The following is a 22,033-nucleotide window of genomic DNA, read 5'->3' as shown; positions in this document are numbered from 1 at the left end:
GCCTGGGCTTAAGGAAGGGGTTATACAACGCATGGTGTCATTGAACCCTGAAGCCCAGTGGCAGCCGGATGTAGCAGGATTTCTGCAGTGGATACTGGCAGAGAGGAGGTAAATATCGCAGAAAAAGCTGATTTGTGTTCAAAATGCACTTGATTTCAAGTGATTATACCGGGATGATGCCCGAGCATTCATCATTTCCGGTTTTCCTGGATGTAAACAACGCCATTTTTAAAATTGGAAAGTATCTTATCACACCGATCTTGGTATGATCAGATGCTTTTAAGGGCAAAGGAGAGATTTGGGGTTTGATAGACCCCAGTTCTCTCCATAAACAGTACCTGTCATTGTCTATTGCTATGACAGAGTATATTCATAATCCCTGTGATAAACATAAAAGTGATAAAAAAAATAAATTAAAGAGAAATAAACTAAATAAATATTTGAAATACATTTTTTCTCTTAAAGCGCCCCCTGTCCCCCTATGCTCGTGTTGGTCCCGCACACATGCAAACAGCGATCGTAGGTAACGAGGTAACACCGCAAACGTCAGATCATGGGCAGTAATTCAAGCACCAGACCTCCTGTGTAAATCTAAAGTGGTGACCTGTAAAGGCTTTTAAAGCGTTGCCTATGGATAGTACAATTTACGTTGTTTGTCGCCAGTGCACGAGCGTGCGCAATTTTAACCACTTTACCCCCGCTCACTGTGCCTCTACTGCAGCACAGTGGCTCGTTCTCATCCAGCGACGTAGACCTACGTCGCTAGACCACTCCCCTTGTGGGCGGCGCTCGCGTGCCGCCGGAGGCTCGCTCCCGCTGTATTCAGTCACAGCGGGAGTCGGGCCAGGGGAGGAGAGGCGGTGATCACCGCTGCTCTTCCCCGATTGTCGGGGAATCGAGTGTGGAGATCCGCCCGCTTGTGTAAAAAAAGCGGGCGGATCTCCTAAGTGACAGGCAGGGTCAGATTGCAGGGTTCAGCATAGCTGAACATCCGATCTGTCCCTGTGTCACTCAGTCACCTCCCCCCCCACACGTTAGTAAGCACCAGGCATACATTAACCCCTTCCTCTCCAATAAAATTAACCCCTTCCCTGACAGTGTCATTTTTACAGTAACAGTGCATATGTATAGCACTGATTACTGTAGTAATGTCACTGGTACCCCCAAAAGTGTCAAAAATGTCAGTCAAGGGTCCGATCTGTCCGCCGCAATGTCGCAGTCCCGCAAAAAAAAAAAAAATCGCAGATCGCTGCCATTACTCGTTAAAAAAAAAACACCAAAAATGACAGAAATCTTTCCCTTAGTTAGTAAACGCAATAACTTTTGCGCAAGCCAATCAAAATATTGGGATTTTTTTTACCAAACATAGGTAGCAGAAAACAAATTGGCCTAAAATTAAAAAAAAAAATTTGATTTTTACATTTTTTTGGGGGGGGGGGGGATTTCATATAAAAAAAATGTGAAAAATATTATTTTTTCAAAATTTACGCTCTTTTTTTGTTTATAGCGCAAAAAGTAAAAATCGCACAGGTGATCAAATACCACCAAAAGAAAGCTCTGTTTGTGGGAAAAAAGGACGTAATTTCGTTTGGGTACGGCGTCACACGACCGCGCAATTGTCAGTTAAAGTCGCACAGTGCCGAATCGCAAAAAGTGGCCTGGACGTAAGACAGCAAAATCCTCCGGTGGTAAAGTGGTTAAAGAATGACATGTTTGGTGTCTATTTACTTGGTGTAACATCATCTTTTACATTTTACCAAACAATTGGGTATAATATGTTTTTAAAATCGCGTTTGAAAAAAAACGCTGCGCAAATAACGCGTGACATAAAAAATTGCAACACCCACTAATTTATTCTCTAGGGCAGGGATTCCCAAACTATGGCCCTCCAGTTGTTCAGGAACTACAATTCCCATTGTGCCTAGTCATGTATGTGAATGTCAGAGTTTTACAATACCTTATGGGATGTGTAGGTCCGCACAGGGCAGCCATCGGAAATTTTGGGGCCCCTTACACAGCTTAAGGCCTGTGCCCCACCGGGCCTGACCACCAACATTCCGCAGGGCCTGCCCTCTGGCCGTCCCACAGAATCCACCCACTGGCCATCCCACCGAGTCCTTCAGTGCACCCACTTCTATTTTAACACTCTTACAACTTAAGAGTCAACGCAATCCAGCAAAGAGACATCCGTCCAGCTGCATTGGCTTACTCTGCAGTCGCTATGCTTTAGCAATTGCTAGTTACTGCAGCTGCAACTACTCGGTCTCCTTGGTTGGGGCCAGGGCAGCCGGGCCCCTCGGAACGCCTGGGCCCCTTACATGTGTATGGGCTGTGCCCCCCTGATGGCTGCCCTGGGTCCGCAACAGCTGGAGGGCCGTAGTTTGGAAATCCCTGCTCTAGGACTTCAGCATTAAAAAAAAAAAAAGGTAATTTTCTAGCAAAAACGACTGATTTTTACATGTAAACAAAAAGTGCCAGAAAAGGCCCGGGGGGGTCAAATGGATATATAGACAACTGAATTTTTTTTATTTTTTTTTTTTTTATAAATTCAGGATTTGAAATTAAATGTTCTGTTGGCACAGAATACAGACGTACGGAATCCTTTACCAAGGAAAATATTTTATGAAACATTCTGCAGGTATTGTGGATAATAAATAGTTTGAGAATCGGACTCACCGATTGCTCTGAAGACAAAGATAAAGATGAGCGTGGAAAGGACCAGCGCCGAGTCCCAGATCCACTTGGAGGTGTCCACAGCGGAGATGCCCAGGAAGATAAAGATGATGGTCTCGGAGCTGCTGGCCAGGGTCTTCATGGTGTATTTGACGGTGGTCCGGGATTTGTTGGAGATGTTGGCTTCTACGTACTTCTTACAGCACAATCCGCAGAACGTCACCCTGCAGGAGGAAAGTGAAAGATTCCACCACTCAACACATTCATCAGGCTCATAAATTTCAGATAAACTCAAAATCAAAGTGGACCCAATTGAATGAAATTCCTGACATGTAACAGTATGCAGCAACTGTGGGGGTCGACCAATATAGTTTTTTTAGGGCCGAAAACTACTTTTTGCCCACCTTTCAGGCCGATAGCCGATGTCAGGTGCCGATATTTAACCACTTAAGCCCCGGAAGATTTTACCCCCTTCCTGACCAGGGCCTATTTTGCGATTCGGCACTGAGTGACTTTAATGGACATTTGCGCGGTCTGTTTGTGGGAAAAAAGGACGTTGTATCTAAACGAATTTGACGTCCTTTTTTCCCACAAACAGAGCTTTCTTTTGGTGGTATTTGATCACCTGTGCGATTTTTTGATCATGCGTTATAAACAAAAAAAGAGCATCAATTTTGCAAAAATAATAATATTTTTCACATTTTTTATATGAAATTCCCCCAAAAAAATGTAAAAATCAAAATTTTTTAACATTTTGGGCCAATTTTTTTTTTTACCATATGTTTGGTAACAAAAAATCGCAAAAAGCGTATTTTGATTGGTTTGCGCAAAAGTTATTGCGTTTACTAACTAAGGGAAAGATTTCTGTCATTTTTGTTGGTTTTTTTTTTTTTAACGGGTAATGGCGGCGATCTGCGATTTTTTTTGTAGGACTGCGACATTGCGGCGGACGGATCGGACCCTTGACTGATATTTTTGACACTTTTGGGGTTACCAGTGACATTACTACAGTAATCAGTGCTATACATATGCACTGTTACAGTAAAAATGACACTGGCAGTGAAGGAGTTAACTTTATTGGAGAGGGAGGGGTTAAGTGTGTCCCTAGGGGCGTGATTCTTACTGTGATTGGCTGTGGCTACTAGTGTAAGAACAGAGATCAACGGTCCTACATAGTAGAACCGTCTGATCTCCATTCTTACACAGGGGAGAATGACAGGCGGCTTTGTTTACATTAGCCGCCTGCCTTTCTTCTGGTGTAACGGAAGATCGCAAGATCGGGTCCGCTGGGCACATGCGTGGGGGGGTCTGTGACCGCGCGGGAACACGCTTTCGGAGGCGCGCGCTCGCTCCCTAGAGCCTCACAGGCTAGTGACGTAGCCCTATGTCGCTCTGCCTGTGAGGGGCTGACTGCCGATGTAAATAGTCGTGCGGCGGTCGGCAAGCGGTTACATAATATACATTAACCAGTTCCGGACCGTCCGCGGCAGATATACTGCGGCAGGCAGGCTGCTCCTGCACGAACCGACGTAGGGGTACATCGGTCGCGCGCCTGGTGCTGGGGGGCGAGCGCGCACTGCTGGTGGCGCGCTGCCGCCCCCACTAGGCAGCGGGGACTCCGATGCACGGGGCAGGCGCCTCCGATTGCCACGGTCACCCGCGATCGCTCCCCACTGAGAGAGAAGAACGGTCAGCTGTTGTAAACACAGCTGACCGTTCTTTTCCCTGGAATGATCATAGAGCCCATGTGATCCTTCTATATAAGATCAAAGGTCTCTATGATCATTTGCAAACAAAAACACAAAAGAAGGGCGCACCGACCTAGCGCATTATCCTCAATATAGGCTTTTAATATTAAAACATAAAAATGGCTACTCACAAACGCAGGTGAAAATCAATCACATCAGACTCATAAACTTGAGTATCAGAAGTAGTCCATGCATGTGTCCATAGTCTTGTTAGGATGACGGCTGACGCGTTTCGAGGCATATGCTCTTCCTCAGAGCCCCAGCTCTATGATCATTTCACAAGCCACGCCCACCACAGTTAGTAAACACTCCCCTAGGCTTACATTTAACCCCTTGATCACCTCTAGGTTTACCCCTTCCCTGTCAGTGTCATTAGTACAGTAACAGTGCATATTTTTAGCACTGATTACTGTAGTAATGTCACCGGTCCCCCCCAAAAGTGTCAAAAAATGTCAGTTAGGGGTCCGATCTGTCCGCCGCAACATCGCAGTCCAGCAAAAATCGCAGATCGCAGCCATTACTAGTAAATAAAAATTACATAAATATTTTCCCCTAGTTTGTAACCGTGATAACTTTTGCGCTAACCAATCAAAATACGCTTATTGCGATCTTTTTTTTACCAAAAATATGTAGCAGAATAAAAATTGGCCTAAAAGGATGAAAAAATTTGATTTTTCAGTTTTTTTTTTTTTGGGGGGGGGGGGGGGGGGGAATGTTATAAAGCAGAATGTAAAAAATATTGTTTTTTTTTTTTTTTTTCAGAATTGTCGGTATTTTTTTGTTTATAGCGCAAAAAATAAAAATCGCACAGGTGATCAAATACCACCAAAAGAAAGCTCTATTTGTGGGGAATCAAGACATCAATTTTATTTTGGTACAATGTTGCATGACTGCGCTATTTTCCATTAAAATAACGCAGTGCGGAATCGCAAAAAAATGGCCTGGTCAATAAGGGGGCAAATCCTTCCGGCCCAGAACTGGTTAAAAGTTTTTATTTTTAGACAGTCCTTTTACATTTTTTTTTATTTATTTTTTTATCACTTTTATTGCTGTCAAAAGCAATGTAAACATCCCTTGTGACAGTAATAGGCAGTGACAGGTACTCTTTATGGAGAGATCGGGGGGGAGGGGGGGAATGTGACAGTAATAGGCAGTGACAGGTACTCTTTATGGAGGTATCGGGGGGGAGTGGGGGGAATGTGACAGTAATAGGCAGTGACAGGTACTCTTTATGGAGGTATCGGGGGGGAATGTGACAGTAATAGGCAGTGACAGGTACTCTTTATGGAGGTATCGGGGGGGGAGGGGGGGAATGTGACAGTAATAGGCAGTGACAGGTACTCTTTATGGAGGTATCGGGGGGAGGGGGGGAATGTGACAGTAATAGGCAGTGACAGGTACTCTTTATGGAGGTATCGGGGGGAGGGGGGGGAATGTGACAGTAATAGGCAGTGACAGGTACTCTTTATGGAGGTATCGGGGGGGAGGGGGGGGAATGTGACAGTAATAGGCAGTGACAGGTACTCTTTATGGAGGTATCGGGGGGGAATGTGACAGTAATAGGCAGTGACAGGTACTCTTTATGGAGGTATCGGGGGGGGAGGGGGGGAATGTGACAGTAATAGGCAGTGACAGGTACTCTTTATGGAGGTATTGGGGGGGAGGGGGGGAATGTGACAGTAATAGGCAGTGACAGGTACTCTTTATGGAGGGATCGGGGGGAGGGGGGGAATGTGACAGTAATAGGCAGTGACAGGTACTCTTTATGGAGGGATCTGAGGTCTAAAAGACCCCAAATCCCTCCTCTGCACTCAAAAGTATTCAAAACGCCAAGATCAGCGTTTTTAAATACTTTCTATTTTTTAAACCTGGTGCCTTTAAGATGCCAGTAAACCGGAAGTGATGTCATGATGTCGCTTACCATTCCGGCTTTGTTTGGGTCTCCAGTCAGCCAGCGGACATGGCGGCTGGTTGCTCGGGCCTCCCGGTGGGACAGGTGACCCGGATGAAGCGACAGAAGGCGGTGGGGGGGGGGGGGAACAACAACATCCCCTTCCGCTGCTTGTAATAACAACCGAGCGGCTGATTAGCCCCATCGGTTGTTATTACAAGAAAGCCGACCAGAAACTATTATCTCTACAAAAACCACATCCACTTGACCTCCAGGCCTTTTCTGGCACTTTTTTTACATGTAACAATCAATTTTTTGTCTACAAAATTATACATTTTTTAACCAGAGGCCCTAGAGCACAGGTGTCAAACACAAGGCCCGCGGGCAAAATGCGGCCCACCAAGCCATTTTATGTGGCCCTCGCACCCAGGGCATTTTTTCAGCTGGAATGTGGTGGAACTCAGTTCTGCCACCCCAGACTCTTGCAGCCTGCATGCACTCACAGCAGGGCACAGCAGTGCCAACCAAAGATCTCCCTTCAAGTAAGAGAGAGAGCCACCTACACTGCCGGACGGTACTAGAGCCAGGCAGATGAGATGTATGGAAGCTTTTTGGAGGATGGGCACTCTGTGCTCCACATACTCCTGAACTCTACACACCGTGAACTTCTCATCTCTGCACGTAGTGCACCCATAAACCCTGCACTCTGTATGTCATACACTCCTCAATCCTGCAGTCTGTACATAGAATTCTGCATTCTGTATGTAGCACACTCATGAACTCTACACACCTTGTACTTCTCATCTCTGCACTCTGTACATAGCGTACCCATAAACCCTGTACTCTGTATGTCATACACTCCTTAACCCTGCAGTCTGTACATAGCGCACCCCTGAATTCTGCAATCTGTATGTAGCGCACTCATGAACTCTACACTCTGTACAGTGCATATTTCCGAGTATCTCTAAGAAGATGCATAGTCTTACAGATACAACAGGTCCTTTGAGAACAACACTAATGCTGATGCGGCCCACAATGAAATTGAGTTTGACACCCTTGCCCTAGAGAATAAAATGATGGGTGTTGCAATTTTTTATGTCACACAGTAATTGCGAAGCCTTTTTTCAAAAAAGTTTCTTTGAAAAAATATATTTTTATGAATTTTAACGCTAAAAACGCAATATATAACCTATTTTTTTTTTTTATAAAATATAAAAGATGATGTTAAGCCAAGTAAATCTCCATAGGCGACCCTTTAAAAATGTTTACAGGTTACCAGTTTTGAGATTTTCAATACTAATTGCTCTTATTGGTAATTTTATGTTCTGTTCATTATTGTGATCTTGTGTTGTCTTTGTTGAGTGTAGCTGTATAGCAATAATGGGAATGGGATTTTTACAGTATTCTGAATCTGACTCTAAATAGCGTTACGGAGGAGGTATAGCGCTAGAATTATTGCTCTCGCTATAATGTTCGTGGCGATATCTCACATGTGTGGTGCAGACACCGTTTACATATGTGGGCGTGACCTATGCATGCGTTCGCTTCTGCGCGCAAGCATTAGGGGATGGGGGCACTTTAAACATTTTATTTAAATTATTATTTATTTTACACTGTCCCTATAAGTGTTTTTTTAATCACTTTTATTCCTTTAACAAACAGAATGTTCCTTTATTGTAAGCAAAGCAATGGTACAACAATAAAAAACATGGAATTAGGCAAAGTTATATCATCACAATAAGCCCTATGAATACGTCATATAAGACGAAACGCGTCAACGCCGGTTTTTTTTTTTAATCACTCTATTTACTACATGCTGGTTACCTGCAGGTGTCTGTAAGTGTTTTTGACCATTTTAAATAAATCTTATTGAGGCAGTTTCACACTATGTATGTACACTTTGGCTTATTTCTATATATCGGTGTGCTGCCGGGAGACAAAGCCATCACAACCCAGTATATATATATATATATCACAATAAGAAATGAAAGCGAGGTAATGACCATATAACAGAAACACCCATAAATTGAACACCTGTACACCCTTACAGAGAAAATAGAGTCCCCTCCATTATTTATAGAAATTCAATCAAGGAGGAGAGGGGGTATCGCAGCCAACCAGCAAATCATCGAAGCAGGGATTAGGGCCAAGGCGCCACTAAGCTGTCCATGGCTGTCACACCCTTTAAAACTTCTTAGGACAATTCCTTCCAATGTAAGTCCGTTTATCTAACGGCAGGGCTGCATTATTAGCTTTTTCCCAGGAACCCATGGAGGGAGGGGGGGGGGATGGGCATTCCATTTAAGTATGATTTAATCAGTTTTATTCCTTTCACAAGAAATGTGAATATGATAGAAATAAGGCATGACAGGTCCTCTTTATGGAGACATCTGTAGTCAATAAGACCCCAGATATCTCCTCTACCCTGAAAAGCATGAGATAAAAAAAAAACAAAAAATAAAAAACATTGATCTCTGCTTTCCAGGAAAAAAAATGGCAGTGTTTACATCCGCCATAACCAGGAGTGATGTCATGTGGTCGCTTCTGACCTCCCAGAATCATAGAGATGGCCGGGGGACCAGCTCTATGGTAACCCGGTGGCACTGCCGGACTGGATACTGGGATCCCCTGGAGAGCCCCCGAGAGAGGCGCACTAATCAGCCGCTAGGATGGCTTTTATATTGTAGGAATCGCTGGGTAAAAAAAGTCTAGGACGTCATACGGGCAGGAAGTGGTTAAAGATGTGTATGATAGTAAAACACAGATCTGCAAATACTACCAAGCAGTGCTAAAATAAAATGTGCCACAATGTGCTATTTAAAATGAAATGTGCTAAAATTCATAAATAATTCATTAAAAATTGTAAGAATAGCTTGTGTGCGATTGCTGCTAATTTCTATATGTGCAATAAATAATACATAAAATATAGTGGAAGAAACATATATAATATGTTTATATACAGTATATATATATATATATATGCACACACACACACTATATATAGTGATTTACCAGGATTATGGCTGAAGATACAGTATTTCACAAAAGTAAGTACACCCTCACATTTTTGTAAATATTTTTTTCTATCTTTTCATGTGACAACACTGAAGAAATGACACTTTGCTACAATGTAAAGTAGTGAGTGTACAGCTTGTATAACAGTGTAAACTTGCTGTCCCCTCAAAAATGTGAGGGGTGTACTTATTTTGTGATGTACTGTATATCTGAAATCTGCAGCTAGAGGCATCATCCCAGTACTGGTGTCCATAGCTGACGGTTGGCTGTCTTGTAATGACAACTGATGTGGCTGAGAAGCTGCGGAGCTGTCATTACAACAACTCCTATATACCGCTCCCCTATAACCCTCTCTTATATACCTCTCCCATATACCTCTCCCCTATACCCTCTCTTATATACCTCTCCCCTATACCCTCTCTTATATACCTCTCTCCCATATACCTCTCCCCTATACCCTCTCTTATATACCTCTCTCCCATATACCTCTCCCCTATACCCTCTCTTATATACCTCTCTCCCATATACCTCTCCCCTATACCCTCTCTTATATACCTCTCTCCCATATACCTCTCCCCTATACCCTCTCTTATATACCTCTCCCATATACCTCTCCCCTATACCCTCTCTTATATACCTCTCTCCCATATACCTCTCTCCTATACCCCTCTCTTATATACCTTCACTATACCCCTCTCCTATACCTCTCTCCTATATACCTTTCCCCTATACCCCTCTCCTATATACAGGACCCCCCCCCCCCCACCCCCGGGCTTCTGCCTGCACGGTCGCTGAAGACCCGATCAAAGCCGCGTTTGGCTCTGATCGGGTCTCCATGTAAAAACCCGGAAGTGAAGTCATGACATCACTTCCGGGTACTCGGCACCAGATTAAAAAAATGACAGCATTCAAAACGGCCAAACTTGGCGTTTTGAATGCTTTTAAGTGCAGAGGAGGGGTTTGGGGTCTTTTAGACCCTCAGATCCCTTCACAAGAGTACATTAAAAAAAAAAAATAAATAAAGATTTTTTTTTTTTTAATGTACGAAAATATCGGCCGATATCGATATGCAATAACCAAAATATCGGTATCGGTAATAAAAAAACGATATCAGTCGATCACTAGTTAAAACTGTTGCTATGAACTTGAACTATACTTTATCATGTCACGCTCCCATTGGTGGGTGAGCCAAATTATTTGCTCCCCCCCACTTTTTATTGCGATACAAACACTGATTTGTAGCCCCAGTCTGACCCTGAAGATCACACAAAGTGGCCTTTCCATGTTTTATTGAAGGAACCGGACGAGGAAGAAGTGAGAAGTGGCAGTTGATGATGGCTGCGTGGGCGGCGTCGTGACTATGCTCAGCGAAGCGGGTCACATGTATGAGTCACCGGTGTGTGTGAGACTCTGTGTTCTCTATGAAGACCCTCTTCACCTTCTCACATCTCTCTTGTGACTCAGCTGTTCTGTAACGAGCCGACGGTCTATAGACGACTTTGTATCTTCTGCAACAAAGCAACACAGCGACAATGTGCGGCACGCATCAGAGTACGCTACGTGGGCGCTGTCTGTGTCACCGCTGTTGTCTCACTCCGTGTTCAGCCTGTTTTCACGGTCACAGATGTTTTAGAGTCTCTGGAGTACGCACATTCTGGGAAATCTGCTACTTCACTCGATGTAGCAGGATTTCAAAGCCGCAGGTCAGTGTGATTTCAGGTGCGACTTGTGTGATTTCAGGTGCGACTTGCCTGACCTTTGTGCGACTTCATGCACGAATGTCTATGCAAGTCGCACCTGCAATCGTGAAAAATAGCACGAGAGCCTTCGTTTCAAATCGGTGCAGCAGCGCAAAGTCGGAGTCGCATCGATTTGAACAGTTCCATTGCCGACAAGACTGGTGCAAGTCGCAACCAGTGTGAACGGGGACTCCTCAAAGCCTAATAAGAGCCGGTTCACACGAATCCGACTCAAAGTCGCCCCGACTTCATCGCGGCTTGCAAACGACTTCTCATAATAGAAGTCAATGCAAGTCGCTCCGACTTCGCCAAAAAATAGCGCAGGAACCTTTTTCTAAGGCTACGTTCTCATGTAGGCGTTTTGGGGCGTTTTTGGGGAGTTTTTCTGCTCTAGGATCAGCTCTCAAAACGCCCAACAAGACAAATCCTATTCATTTCAATGGCCCCTGTTCACATCTGAGCGTTTTGACGCTGTGAGCAAAACGCCCAACGCTCAAAAAAGTACATGAGCTTCTTTTTGGGCAGATTACAGGCGTTTTCCATTGGTCTCTAATCTAAAAACGCCTGCACAAAAAACGTCTGTAAAAACGCCTGTAAATCACGGTAAAAATTGCGGTAAAATTGCAGTAGAAAACGCTACGCTCAGGTGTGAATGTAGCCTAAGAGCCGGTTCACATAGCAGCGACCCGACTAGCCGGGGCGACCTCAGAGAGACCTGCACGGACTTCATATCATTGAAGTCAATGCAGGTCGCCCCAAAGAAGCTCAGGACCCTTTTTCTAAGTCGGAGCGACTTGTGTCACTCCTATTAGAACGGGTCCACAGCTTCTCTATGGCAGGAGACCCACGGCGACTTGTCAGGCGACCAGGTCACCTGACAAGTCGCCCCAGTGTGAACCGGCTCTTAGTTGGAGCGACTTGGGTCGCTCTGATTAGAACGGTTCCATTGCACAGCATTGGGAGCTACTTGCTACAAGTCGGAGTAGTGTAAACCGACTCTTTGGCTGCATTCACACTTGCAATTTACCGCATTTTTTCCCGCGATTTTTCCCGCGATTTTACCACGATTTTCAGATGTTTTTTTCAGGCGTTGTTGGAGGCAGGCATTGACATCTATCAAAAACGCTGGTAATCAGCCCAAAAAGAAGCTCATGTACTTTTTTCAGCTACAGGCGTTTCGCAAAACGCTCAGATGTGAACAGGGGCCATTTAAATGAATGGGGTTTTACTTGTTGGGCGTTTTCGGAACGTTTTTTTTGAGCGTTTCTGGAGCTGAAAAACGCTCAAAAACACCCAGGTGTGAATGGAGCCTTGAACAAGCTGACGTTAGAAGCTGGATACCATGCACAGCTGCACCAGAATCTGGGTAAATCCCCCCCCCCCCCATGGGTTGTAGTTACATCATTATCCACTTTAAGACCAGAAGGATTTGCCCCCTTAGAGTTGGTTCACACCAGGGCGACTCAGTCGCCCCGACTTTGAAGTCGCCCGTGCAGCACGACTTCATCGCGGCTTGCAAACGACTTCTCATAATAGAAGTCAATGCAAGTCACTCCGACTTCGCCAAAAAATAGCGCAGGAACCCTTTTCTAAGTCGGAGCGACTTGAGTCGCTCTGATTAGAACGGTTCCATTGCACAGAATGGAGCGCTACTTGTCAGGCGACCAAGTCGCCTGACAAGTCGGAGTAGTGTGAACCGGGTCTTAATGACCAGGCCCTATTTTGCGATTCGGCACTGCGTTACTTTAACTGACAATTAAATAAAATTGATGTCCTTTTTTTCCCCACAAACAGAGCTTTCTTTTGGTGGTATTTGATCACCTGTGCGATTTTTATTTTTTGCGCTATAAACAAAAAAGTGCGATAATTTTGAAAACAAAAAAACAATATTTTTCACTTTCTGCTATATGACATTCCCAAAAAAAAAAAAAATGTAAAAATCTAACATTTTAGGCCAATTTGTTTTCTGCTACATATTTTTGGTAAAAAAAAAAAAATCGCAATAAGCGTATTGTGATTGGTTTGCACAAAAGTTATCACATCTACTAACTAAAGGAAAGATTTATGTCATTTTTATTGGTTTTTTTTTGTTTTGTTTTACTAGTAATGGTGGCAATCTGCGATTTTTTGCGGGACTGCGACATTGCAGTGGACAGATCGGACCCCTAACTGACATTTTTGACACTTTTGGGGGGACCAGTGACATTACTACAGTAATCAGTGCTAAAAATATTGTATTTTGCCTCTACATTTCCTCCAGCCCTGTGAGCATCTCCAGCGGCCTCGGTGAACCGGTTAGCCCTAAGTAAATTATTTTGCATGTGGCCAGATATTAACTGTGAGTTCTAAATTTTTTTTAAAGTGCCCACCAGATGGCGCTTTAATCCCTTTCTATACACACGCACAGGAGCGGTGGGGGAAATCGCATTCTTTGCAGTGCAATTTGCACCTATTTATTTTGTATCGAAGCAAATCGCACCACGAAGTATCGGTTGCGATATCAGGAGCGATTGTGCTAGTTCCGATACTCGCGCAAATACATGGGATTGGTATCAGTGCATCCCTAGTAGCGATATCGCCAAATTTCACTCCAACTCTGGTCAGATTCTAGCAGAATTTGATTCTAGAACTCTAGCATCAATGCCTTAGAATCAGGGGTGTCAAACTCAATTTCATCGTGGGCCGCATTAGCATTATGGTCAGTGGCGGCCCGTCCACTGGGGGCGCAGGGGCGCCGCCCCCCCTATCCATGCGTCTGGCCCCCTAATCTACATGCAGGGCGCCGGACGCATGGATTCCAATGGGGTTTTTTTTTAAAGCACATGATTAGAGCCAGAGACTCTAATAGGCTTCAAAAAAGGGTGGGCTCAGGGCGCCGAGCCCTGCACCCCGAGCCCACCCAGTTGTGTGACAATAGCGAATGAACATTCGCTATTGTCACATGTATTCTCCTCCTGGCCAATCAGGAAGCGGGTCCTGAAACCCATTTCCCGATTGGCCGAAAGGAGAAGCCATGCTATTGGCCAAGGAGGAGGGGGAGGGAGGAGACGCAGGGGGAGTCCGACCCATGGAGGAGACCGAGGGGGAAGCCGCCACCACTGCTGCTTGCCCAGGGTGAGTGAGCCAGTAACCCGGGGGGTGGGGGGGTATGGTGTGCGGGCTTGAGCTGGTGTGGTCGGGGGTGGGGGGGTATGGTGTGGTCCATCTGACACCCGCGATCGTTCCCCGCTGAGAGAGGACGGTCGGCTGTTGTAAACACAGCTGACTGTTCTTCTCTCTGGAATGATCACAAAACTCCTGTAATCCTTCTATATAGAATCACAGGTCTCTATGGTCATTTCAGAAGCCCCTCCCCCCACAGTTAGAATCACTCCTCTAGGTACACATTTAACCCCTTGATCACCCACTAGGTTAACCCCTTCCCTGCCAGTGTCATTATTACAGTAACAGTGAATATTTTTAGCACTGATCACTGTAGTAATGTCACTGGTCCCCCCCAAAAGTGTCAAAAATGTCAGTTGAGGGTCCGATCTGTCCACCACAATGTCGCAGTCCCGCTAAAAATCGCAGATCGCTGCCATTACCAGTAAAAAAAATGAAAACATTTAAATGACATAAATCTTTCCCCTAGTTTGTAGACACGATAACTTTTGCGCAAACCAATCAAAATACGTTTATTGCAATTTTTTTTTTTTACCAAAAATATGTAGCAGAAAACAAATTGGCCTAAAATGATGAAAAAATTAGATTTTTAAATTTTTTTTGGGAATGTTATATAGCAGAATGTGAAAAATATAGGTTTTTTTTTCCCCAGAATTGTCGCTCTTTTTCGGTTTAAAAAAAAAATAAAAAAATCGCACAGGTGATCAAATACCACCAAAAGAAAGCTCTATTTGTGGGAAAAAAAGGACATCAAATGTATTTGGGTACAGCGTCGCACGACCACGCAATTGTCCGTTAAAGTAACGCAGTGCCGAATCGCAAAAAAATGGCCTGGTCATTAAGGGGGCAAATCCTTCCGGTCCAGAAGTGGTTAAACTGACAATAGAAGGAGACCCCCCAGTAGCAGACTGTCCGTCTCCTACATTGAAGTACACGGAATCCACATCTAAGCAATGCTTTGATTATTCAGGAGTCACAGACTTCATGGCAGCGGTCTACAATAGTCTATGAGGCAAAAGCTCATACAATCTTCTATCATTCTGATACAGTGTAATTAACCGCTTGCCGACCGCCGCACGACTATATACTGCGGCGGTCAGCCCCTCACAGGCAGAGTGACGTATCGGTACGTCACTAGCCTGGGAGGGTCTGGGGAGCGAGCGCGCGCCGCCGGCGGCGCACTCCCGCGCGATCGGCGGGGGAGAGGGAGAAAGTCAGGCGGCTAGTGTAAACAAGCTGCCTGTCATTCTCCTCGGTGTAAAGACACTGATCACACGGATCTACTATGTAGATCCGTTGATCAGTGTCCTTACAGCTCAAGCCACAGCCAATCACAGTAGAAATCACGCCCCTAGGGACACACACAGCCCCTCCCTCCCAAATAAAGTTAACCCCTTCACTACCAGTGTATTTTTACAGTAACAGTGCATATATATAGCACTGATTACTGTAGAAATGTCACTGGTAACCCCAAAAGTGTCAAAAATGTCAGTCAAGGGTCCGATCTGTCCGCCCCAATGTCGCAGTACCGCAAAAAAAAATCGCAGATCGCCGCCATTACGCGTTAAAAAAAAAAACAACAAAAATGACAAAAATCTTTCCCTTTGTTAGTAAACGCGATAACTTTTGCGCAAACCAATCAAAATACGCTTTTTGCGATTTTTTTTACCAAACATAGGTAGCATAAAACAAATTGGCTGAAAATGTAAAAAAATTTTGATTTTTACATTTTTTTGGGGGGGAATTTCATATAAAAAAATGTGAAAAATATTGCTATTTTTGCAAAATTGACGCTCTTTTTTTTGTTTATAGCTCATGATCAAAAAATCGCACAGGTGATCAAATACCACCAAAAGAAAGCTCTGTTTGTGGGAAAAGAAGGACGCCAAATTCGTTTAGGTACAGCGTCGCACGACCGCGCAATTGTCCGTTAAAGTCTCGCAGTGCCGAATCGCAAAATACCCCCTGGTCGTTTAGCAGCCAAATCCTCCGGGGCTTAAGTGGTTAATGTATCATAGATTTCTTAAGGGGTATTTCTGATAAATCTTGCTGTCCCATTTGAAGTAATCCAAACCAAATTCTCAGTGTCCATAAAGTAGTTGTCCATTCCTTGGTCACCCTGTGCCCCTATTAGACACGGGGTGACTTACACATAAGAGGGGCCTAGGGGGCTGAGAGGGATTTCCTAACCTATCTAAGGTAAGCTGGGTTCCATGCCCCCCCCCCCCCACAGCCAAAGTGACTCCCATCACAGGTACCAAGGTCCACCGAATGCAAGATATAAATAAACAGCCCAAATATGTGGTTTCGTCACACCGGCATCTACCAAACCGGACATTTCTACCCAGACACATTGCAGAACAAGGTCAGTAATGGGGAAAGGTCGGCTGCCGCCTGCAGACAATACTGGTGACTTGTTCTGTGTCCTCTGCTTGGCTCTCTTGGGCACAGCTTTCTCTGTATATGTCCTCATTAGGATCAATCAATACAGGCTTTTCAAGCTAAATATCAATCAAAAGATTAAAGAAAATGGCCACCTCCTCCTGATCATTAAGGTCGATCAATGTTTGTTTTTCAGGGTAAATATTGATAAAATTATTGATGACATTTAGTGTCATTTTCTGGTTATTAAAGTGTTACCAAACCCACAACAGTAAAATCAGTCTGTATCTGCAGTAAATTCTGCTTCTACAGCCTCGCACACACGTAGCGATTGTCGGCCGTAAATATTCGGCCGACGACCGATCGGCCGATTGTAGGCCTGTTAGTATGATGCTTCTGACAGCCGACAGCGCATTTTCGGCCGAACAGAATCTGTCGTGCAAGCATTAAATTTTTTGTTGGCCAACACCAGAACGGCCGATTGTTCGCCAGCCAGTACAGAATTCGGCCGACAGACAGCAGATTTGCAAGACTGGGCATGCTCAGAAAAGAAAAAAAAACAGGAAAGTTAACCATTACACTTCTGCAGTCGGGTGTTGTTGGCCGACAAAATTCGTGTGCAGTCTTTTGCAGTTTTCAACAGACAAGACATCCCTGAACAAAAGACGGCCGATCGTTCGGCCGATGATCGGTACGTGTGTACGGGGCTTTATACTCATGGTGGAACCTAAGGGGTTAATCCTCTGCATTGTCTAAAAAGGCTGTTTGATCCTGTCTTCTCTGATCCTCCCCTTCTTTCACAGTCCCCAATCCATCTCCTGATAGTACAGTAGTGTTGCCACCACATCCCTTTAACCACTTAAGGACCGGGCCTATTGCTGACACTTGTTGTTTACAAGCTAAAATCATTTTTTTTTTTTGCTAGAAAACTTGGAACCCCCAAAAAATTATATATATATTTTTTTTAGCAGAGACCCTAGGGAATAAAATGGAGATTGTTGCAATATTCTTTTTCACACCGTATTTGCGCAGCGGTCTTCCAAACGCAATTTTTTTGGAAAAAAATCACTTTTTTAATTAAAAAATAAGAAAACAGTAAAGTTAGCCCAATTTTTTTCAATAATGTGAAAGATAATGTTACACCGAGTAAATAGATACCCAACATGTCATGCTTCAAAATTGCGCACACTCGTGGAATCCGCCGCTGAGATTACCCTTATCTTAAAGAGGACCGCCCGCCGTTTCGAAAAATACCGGGGTTATGGCAGCTATCTGCTGCCATAACTCCGGTATTTAGCGTCACAGTACCGACGTAAATCAACGGCGGGCGGACGGTCGGTAAGGTCACATATTTAAACAGGTTCTGAGGCCAATATAATGCAGATAAGGCACTAATTACCACCTTAATCAGCCACAGAATCTGTGTCATTATTATGTGTCCTGGATTAAAGGGATGAGGTGACAACCATATAGTACAGAGCCTTAGGGGCATCCTGTCTGGTTTAGTGTGTATTGCTAGAGAGTTTTTTTCTTTTCTTGGGATGGTGCATGTGATCAGCACAGGGCCAATAATCACTGTCCAGACAGAGGGTCAGGGGGTCCTGCAGCCTCATAGGACAGTCAGAGGAGAATGAAAACTCCTCCTACAAGCTTTACCCACTTCTGGACCAGAAGGTATTGCCCACCTGTGCGATTTTTATTTTTTGCGCTATAAACAAAAAAAAAAGAGACAATTCTAAAAAAAAATATATATATTTTTTCACTTTCTGCTATATAACATTCCCAAAAAAAAACATTTAAAAATCAAATTTTTTCATCCTTTTAGGCCAATTTGTATTCTGCTACATATTTTTGGTAAAAAAAGAGCGACAATTCTGAAAAAAAAAACAACATTTTTCACATTCTGCTAAATAACATTCCCAAAATCAAAGTTTTTCATAATTTTAGGCCAATTTGTTTTGGTAAAAAAAAAAAACCCCAATAAGCGTATTTTGATTGGTTTGCGCAAAAGTTATCGCGTCTACTAACTACTGAAAAGGTTTATGTCATATTTATTTTTATTTTTTTTGGCGGCGATCAGTGATTTTTAGCGGGACTGCGACATTGCGGTGGACAGATCAGACACCTAACTGACATTTTTAACACTTTTGGGGGACCAGTGACATTACTACAGTAATCAGTGCTAAAAATATGCACTGTTATTATAATAATGACACCGGCAGGTAAGGAGTTAACCCAGGGGTGATCAAAGGGTTAAGTGTATGCCTAGGGGGTGTTTTCTAACTGTGACGGGGAGGGACTTGTGGAATCAACACAGAGACCTGTGATCCTAAATAGGTGGATCACAGGCGCTCTGAAAGAACAACGGTCGGCTGTGTTTACAACAGCAGACTGTCGTTCTCTCTCACCAGGGAGCGATCGCGGGTGCCTGACAGCAATCGCGGCTGCCGGTCCCGTGGATCAGATTACCTGCTTCCTAATGGGGGTAGGCGCGTGTGCACCGTCGTAGGCTCCCGAAAACCTCACGTATCCGAGCCAGCCTGCTGCAGTAAATCTGCGGCGGGAGGTCGGCAAGTGGTTAACCAGACACTGATAGAAGTCACAAGACTGCTATATACTGCTGATCAGAAAAGGTATTTAGCAGTTTATATTTAGTAAAATAATTTCATTTCAATGTTCTGTGTACTGTGGGAGAGCAGATATAGTGACTGCAGGCTCCTGGGTTTAGTAACACTAAGTCCCCATTCACACTAGCGCCACTTGTCAGGCGACTTGGTCGCCTGACAAGTCGCGGTGGGTCGCTCGCCATTGATTAACACAGGACCCGTTCTAATAGGAGCGACACAAGTTGCTCCGACTTAGAAAAAGGGTCCTGTACTACCTCGGTGCGACCTGGAGGCGACCTGCATTGACTTCAATGATATGAAGTCCGTGCATGTCGTGCCGAGGTCACGGTGCACGCTGTGCACCGCGACTTCACAGGTCGCCCCAGCAAGTCGGGTCGCCCCTATGTGAACGGGGTCTTAGTAAGATTGAATGATACCATCCTTTCCAGCTAAATATTGATAAAAATTGATATCTTCCCGCCACAACAGATTGTCTGAATTGTAATAAAGCTGTAAAATAATCATGTACGGTCCATGGCAGTCTTTGGCAGAAATTATTTTGAACCAATTTGATTATACCATTAAAAATGGTGATTTATTAGCTGGTTAGAGATGTGAAGTATAAAGAGTGAGGATTTGCTATATTATAGAGTGGGGCCTCCAAACTTTCTAAACAAAAGGGCATTTAAATGTCCCTTATTCTTTAGGGGGGGGGGGCAGTAGGAATAGAGTGTCCTGCCATCTCTAACAATGCCCCATCATTGGTATTAGTAGGAGGATAAGTATCCCATTGTTGGTGTCAGTGGGAGGAATAGTGCCCCATCATTGGTGTCAGTGGAAGGAATAGTGTCCCATCATTGGTGTTAATGGGAGGAATAGTGCCCCATCATTGGTGTCAGTGGGAGGAATAGTGCCCCATCATTGGTGTCAGTGGGAGGAATAGTGCCCCATCATTGGTGTCAGTGGAAGGAATAGTGTCCCATCATTGGTTTCAGTGGGAGGAATAGTGCCACATCATTGGTGTCAGTGGGAGGAATAGTGCCCCATCATTGGTGTCAGTGGGAGGAATAGTGCCCCATCATTGGTGTCAGTGGGAGGAACAGTGCCCCATCATTGGTGTCAGTGGGAGGAATAGTGCCCAATCATTGGTATCAGTGGGAGGAATAGTGCCCCATCATTGGTGTCAGTGGGAGGAATAGTGCCCCATCATTGGTGTCAGTGGGAGAAACAGTGCCCCATCATTGGTGTCAGTGGGAGGAATAGTGCCCAATCATTGGTATCAGTGGGAGGAATAGTGCCCCATCATTGGTGTCAGTGGGAGGAATAGTGCCCCACCATTGGTGTCAGTGGGAGGAATAGTGCCCCACCATTGGTGTCAGTGGGAGGAACAGTGCCCCATCATTGGTGTCAGTGGGAGGAACAGTGCCCCATCATTGGTTTCAGTGGGAGGAATAGTGCCCCATCATTGGTGTCAGTGGGAGGAATAGTGCCCCATCATTGGTGTCAGTGGGAGGAATATTGTCCCATCATTGGTGTCAGTGGGAGGAATAGTGCCCCATCATTGGTGTCAGTGGGAGGAATAGTGCCCCATCATTGGTGTCAGTGGGAGGAATAGTGCCCCATTATTGGTATTAGTGGGAGGAATAGTGCCCCATTATTGGTATCAGTGGGAGGAATAGTGTCCCATCATTGGTATCAGTGGAAGGAATAGTGTCCCATTATTGGTATTAGTGGGAGGAATAGTGTCCCATTATTGGTATCAGTGGGAGGAATAGTATCCCATCATTGGTATCAGTGGGAGGAATAGTGCCCCATCATTGGTGTCAGTGGGATAATAGTGCCCCATCATTGGTGTCAGTGAGAGGAATAGTGCCCCATCATTGGTGTCAGTGAGAGGAATAGTGCCCCATCATTGGTGTCAGTGGGAGGAATAGTGCCCCATCATTGGTGTCAGTGGGAGGAATAATGTCCCATCATTGGTATCAGTGGGAGGAATAATGTCCCATCATTGGTGTCAGTGGGAGTAATAATAACCCATCATTGGTGTCAGTGGAAGGAATAGTGTACCATCATTGATGTTGGTGGGAGGAATAGTGCCCCATCATTGGTGTCAGTGGGAGGAATAGTGCCCCATCATTGGTGTCAGTGGGAGGAATAGTGCCCCATCATTGATGTTGGTGGGAGGAATAGTGCCCCATCATTGGTGTCAGTGGGAGGAATAGTGCCCCATCATTGATGTTGGTGGGAGGAATAGTGCCCCATCATTGGTGTCAGTGGGAGGAATATTGTCCCATCATTGGTTTCAGTGGGAGGAATAGTGCCCCATCATTGGTGTCAGTGGGAGTAATAATAACCCATCATTGGTGTCAGTGGAAGGAATAGTGTACCATCATTGATGTTGGTGGGAGGAATAGTGCCCCATCATTGGTGTCAGTGGGAGGAATAGTGCCCCATAATTAGTGATGGCTGGCTCTATCTAAATTGCTACAGCTTCTTACGCACTCTGTTTTAAGCTCACAGTGTGCAGTGAAGTAATATCAGTCCGGGAGAGGAGTTGGTAAAACTGTGCTAGACTGAAGGGAAGGTTGGAAATCAGCTTCAAATATGACTCAACTAGGGCAGCTTGTGTACTTCTATCATCACAGGCTCTCTTTCACCTTTCTGCAATACTCCATACATAGACAGACAGATACATGGAAGTGGCAGCCAGGTGGTGTAGAAGGAGCTCTAATGAGGCTTCCTGACGTTCTGGAATGTTCCCTTTTCTGAACAGATGTCACCTGCACTGGGAGCGTCACAGCAGGAGTATAATTGATT

At 44.7% G+C, this 22,033-nt stretch overlaps 1 protein-coding gene across 1 annotated transcript in view; it reads right to left on the bottom strand.

The window, feature by feature from the left end:
* SLC9A5 (solute carrier family 9 member A5) overlaps positions 1-22,033 on the bottom strand; it is a 139,121-nt gene that overhangs the window by 61,706 nt on the left and 55,382 nt on the right. The window contains exon 6 of the mRNA XM_082270038.1: positions 2,677-2,897. Coding sequence (XP_082126164.1) covers positions 2,677-2,897 — 221 coding nt within the window. The remainder of the gene's footprint in view (positions 1-2,676; positions 2,898-22,033) is intronic.

The sequence above is a fragment of the Pelophylax lessonae genome (assembly GCF_965119305.1).
Source record: "Pelophylax lessonae genome assembly, chromosome: 10".
In the NCBI taxonomy this organism is placed as follows: domain Eukaryota; kingdom Metazoa; phylum Chordata; class Amphibia; order Anura; family Ranidae; genus Pelophylax; species Pelophylax lessonae.
The sequence above is the reverse complement of the archived record's forward strand: the minus strand, read 5'-3'. Positions and strand labels throughout refer to the sequence as shown.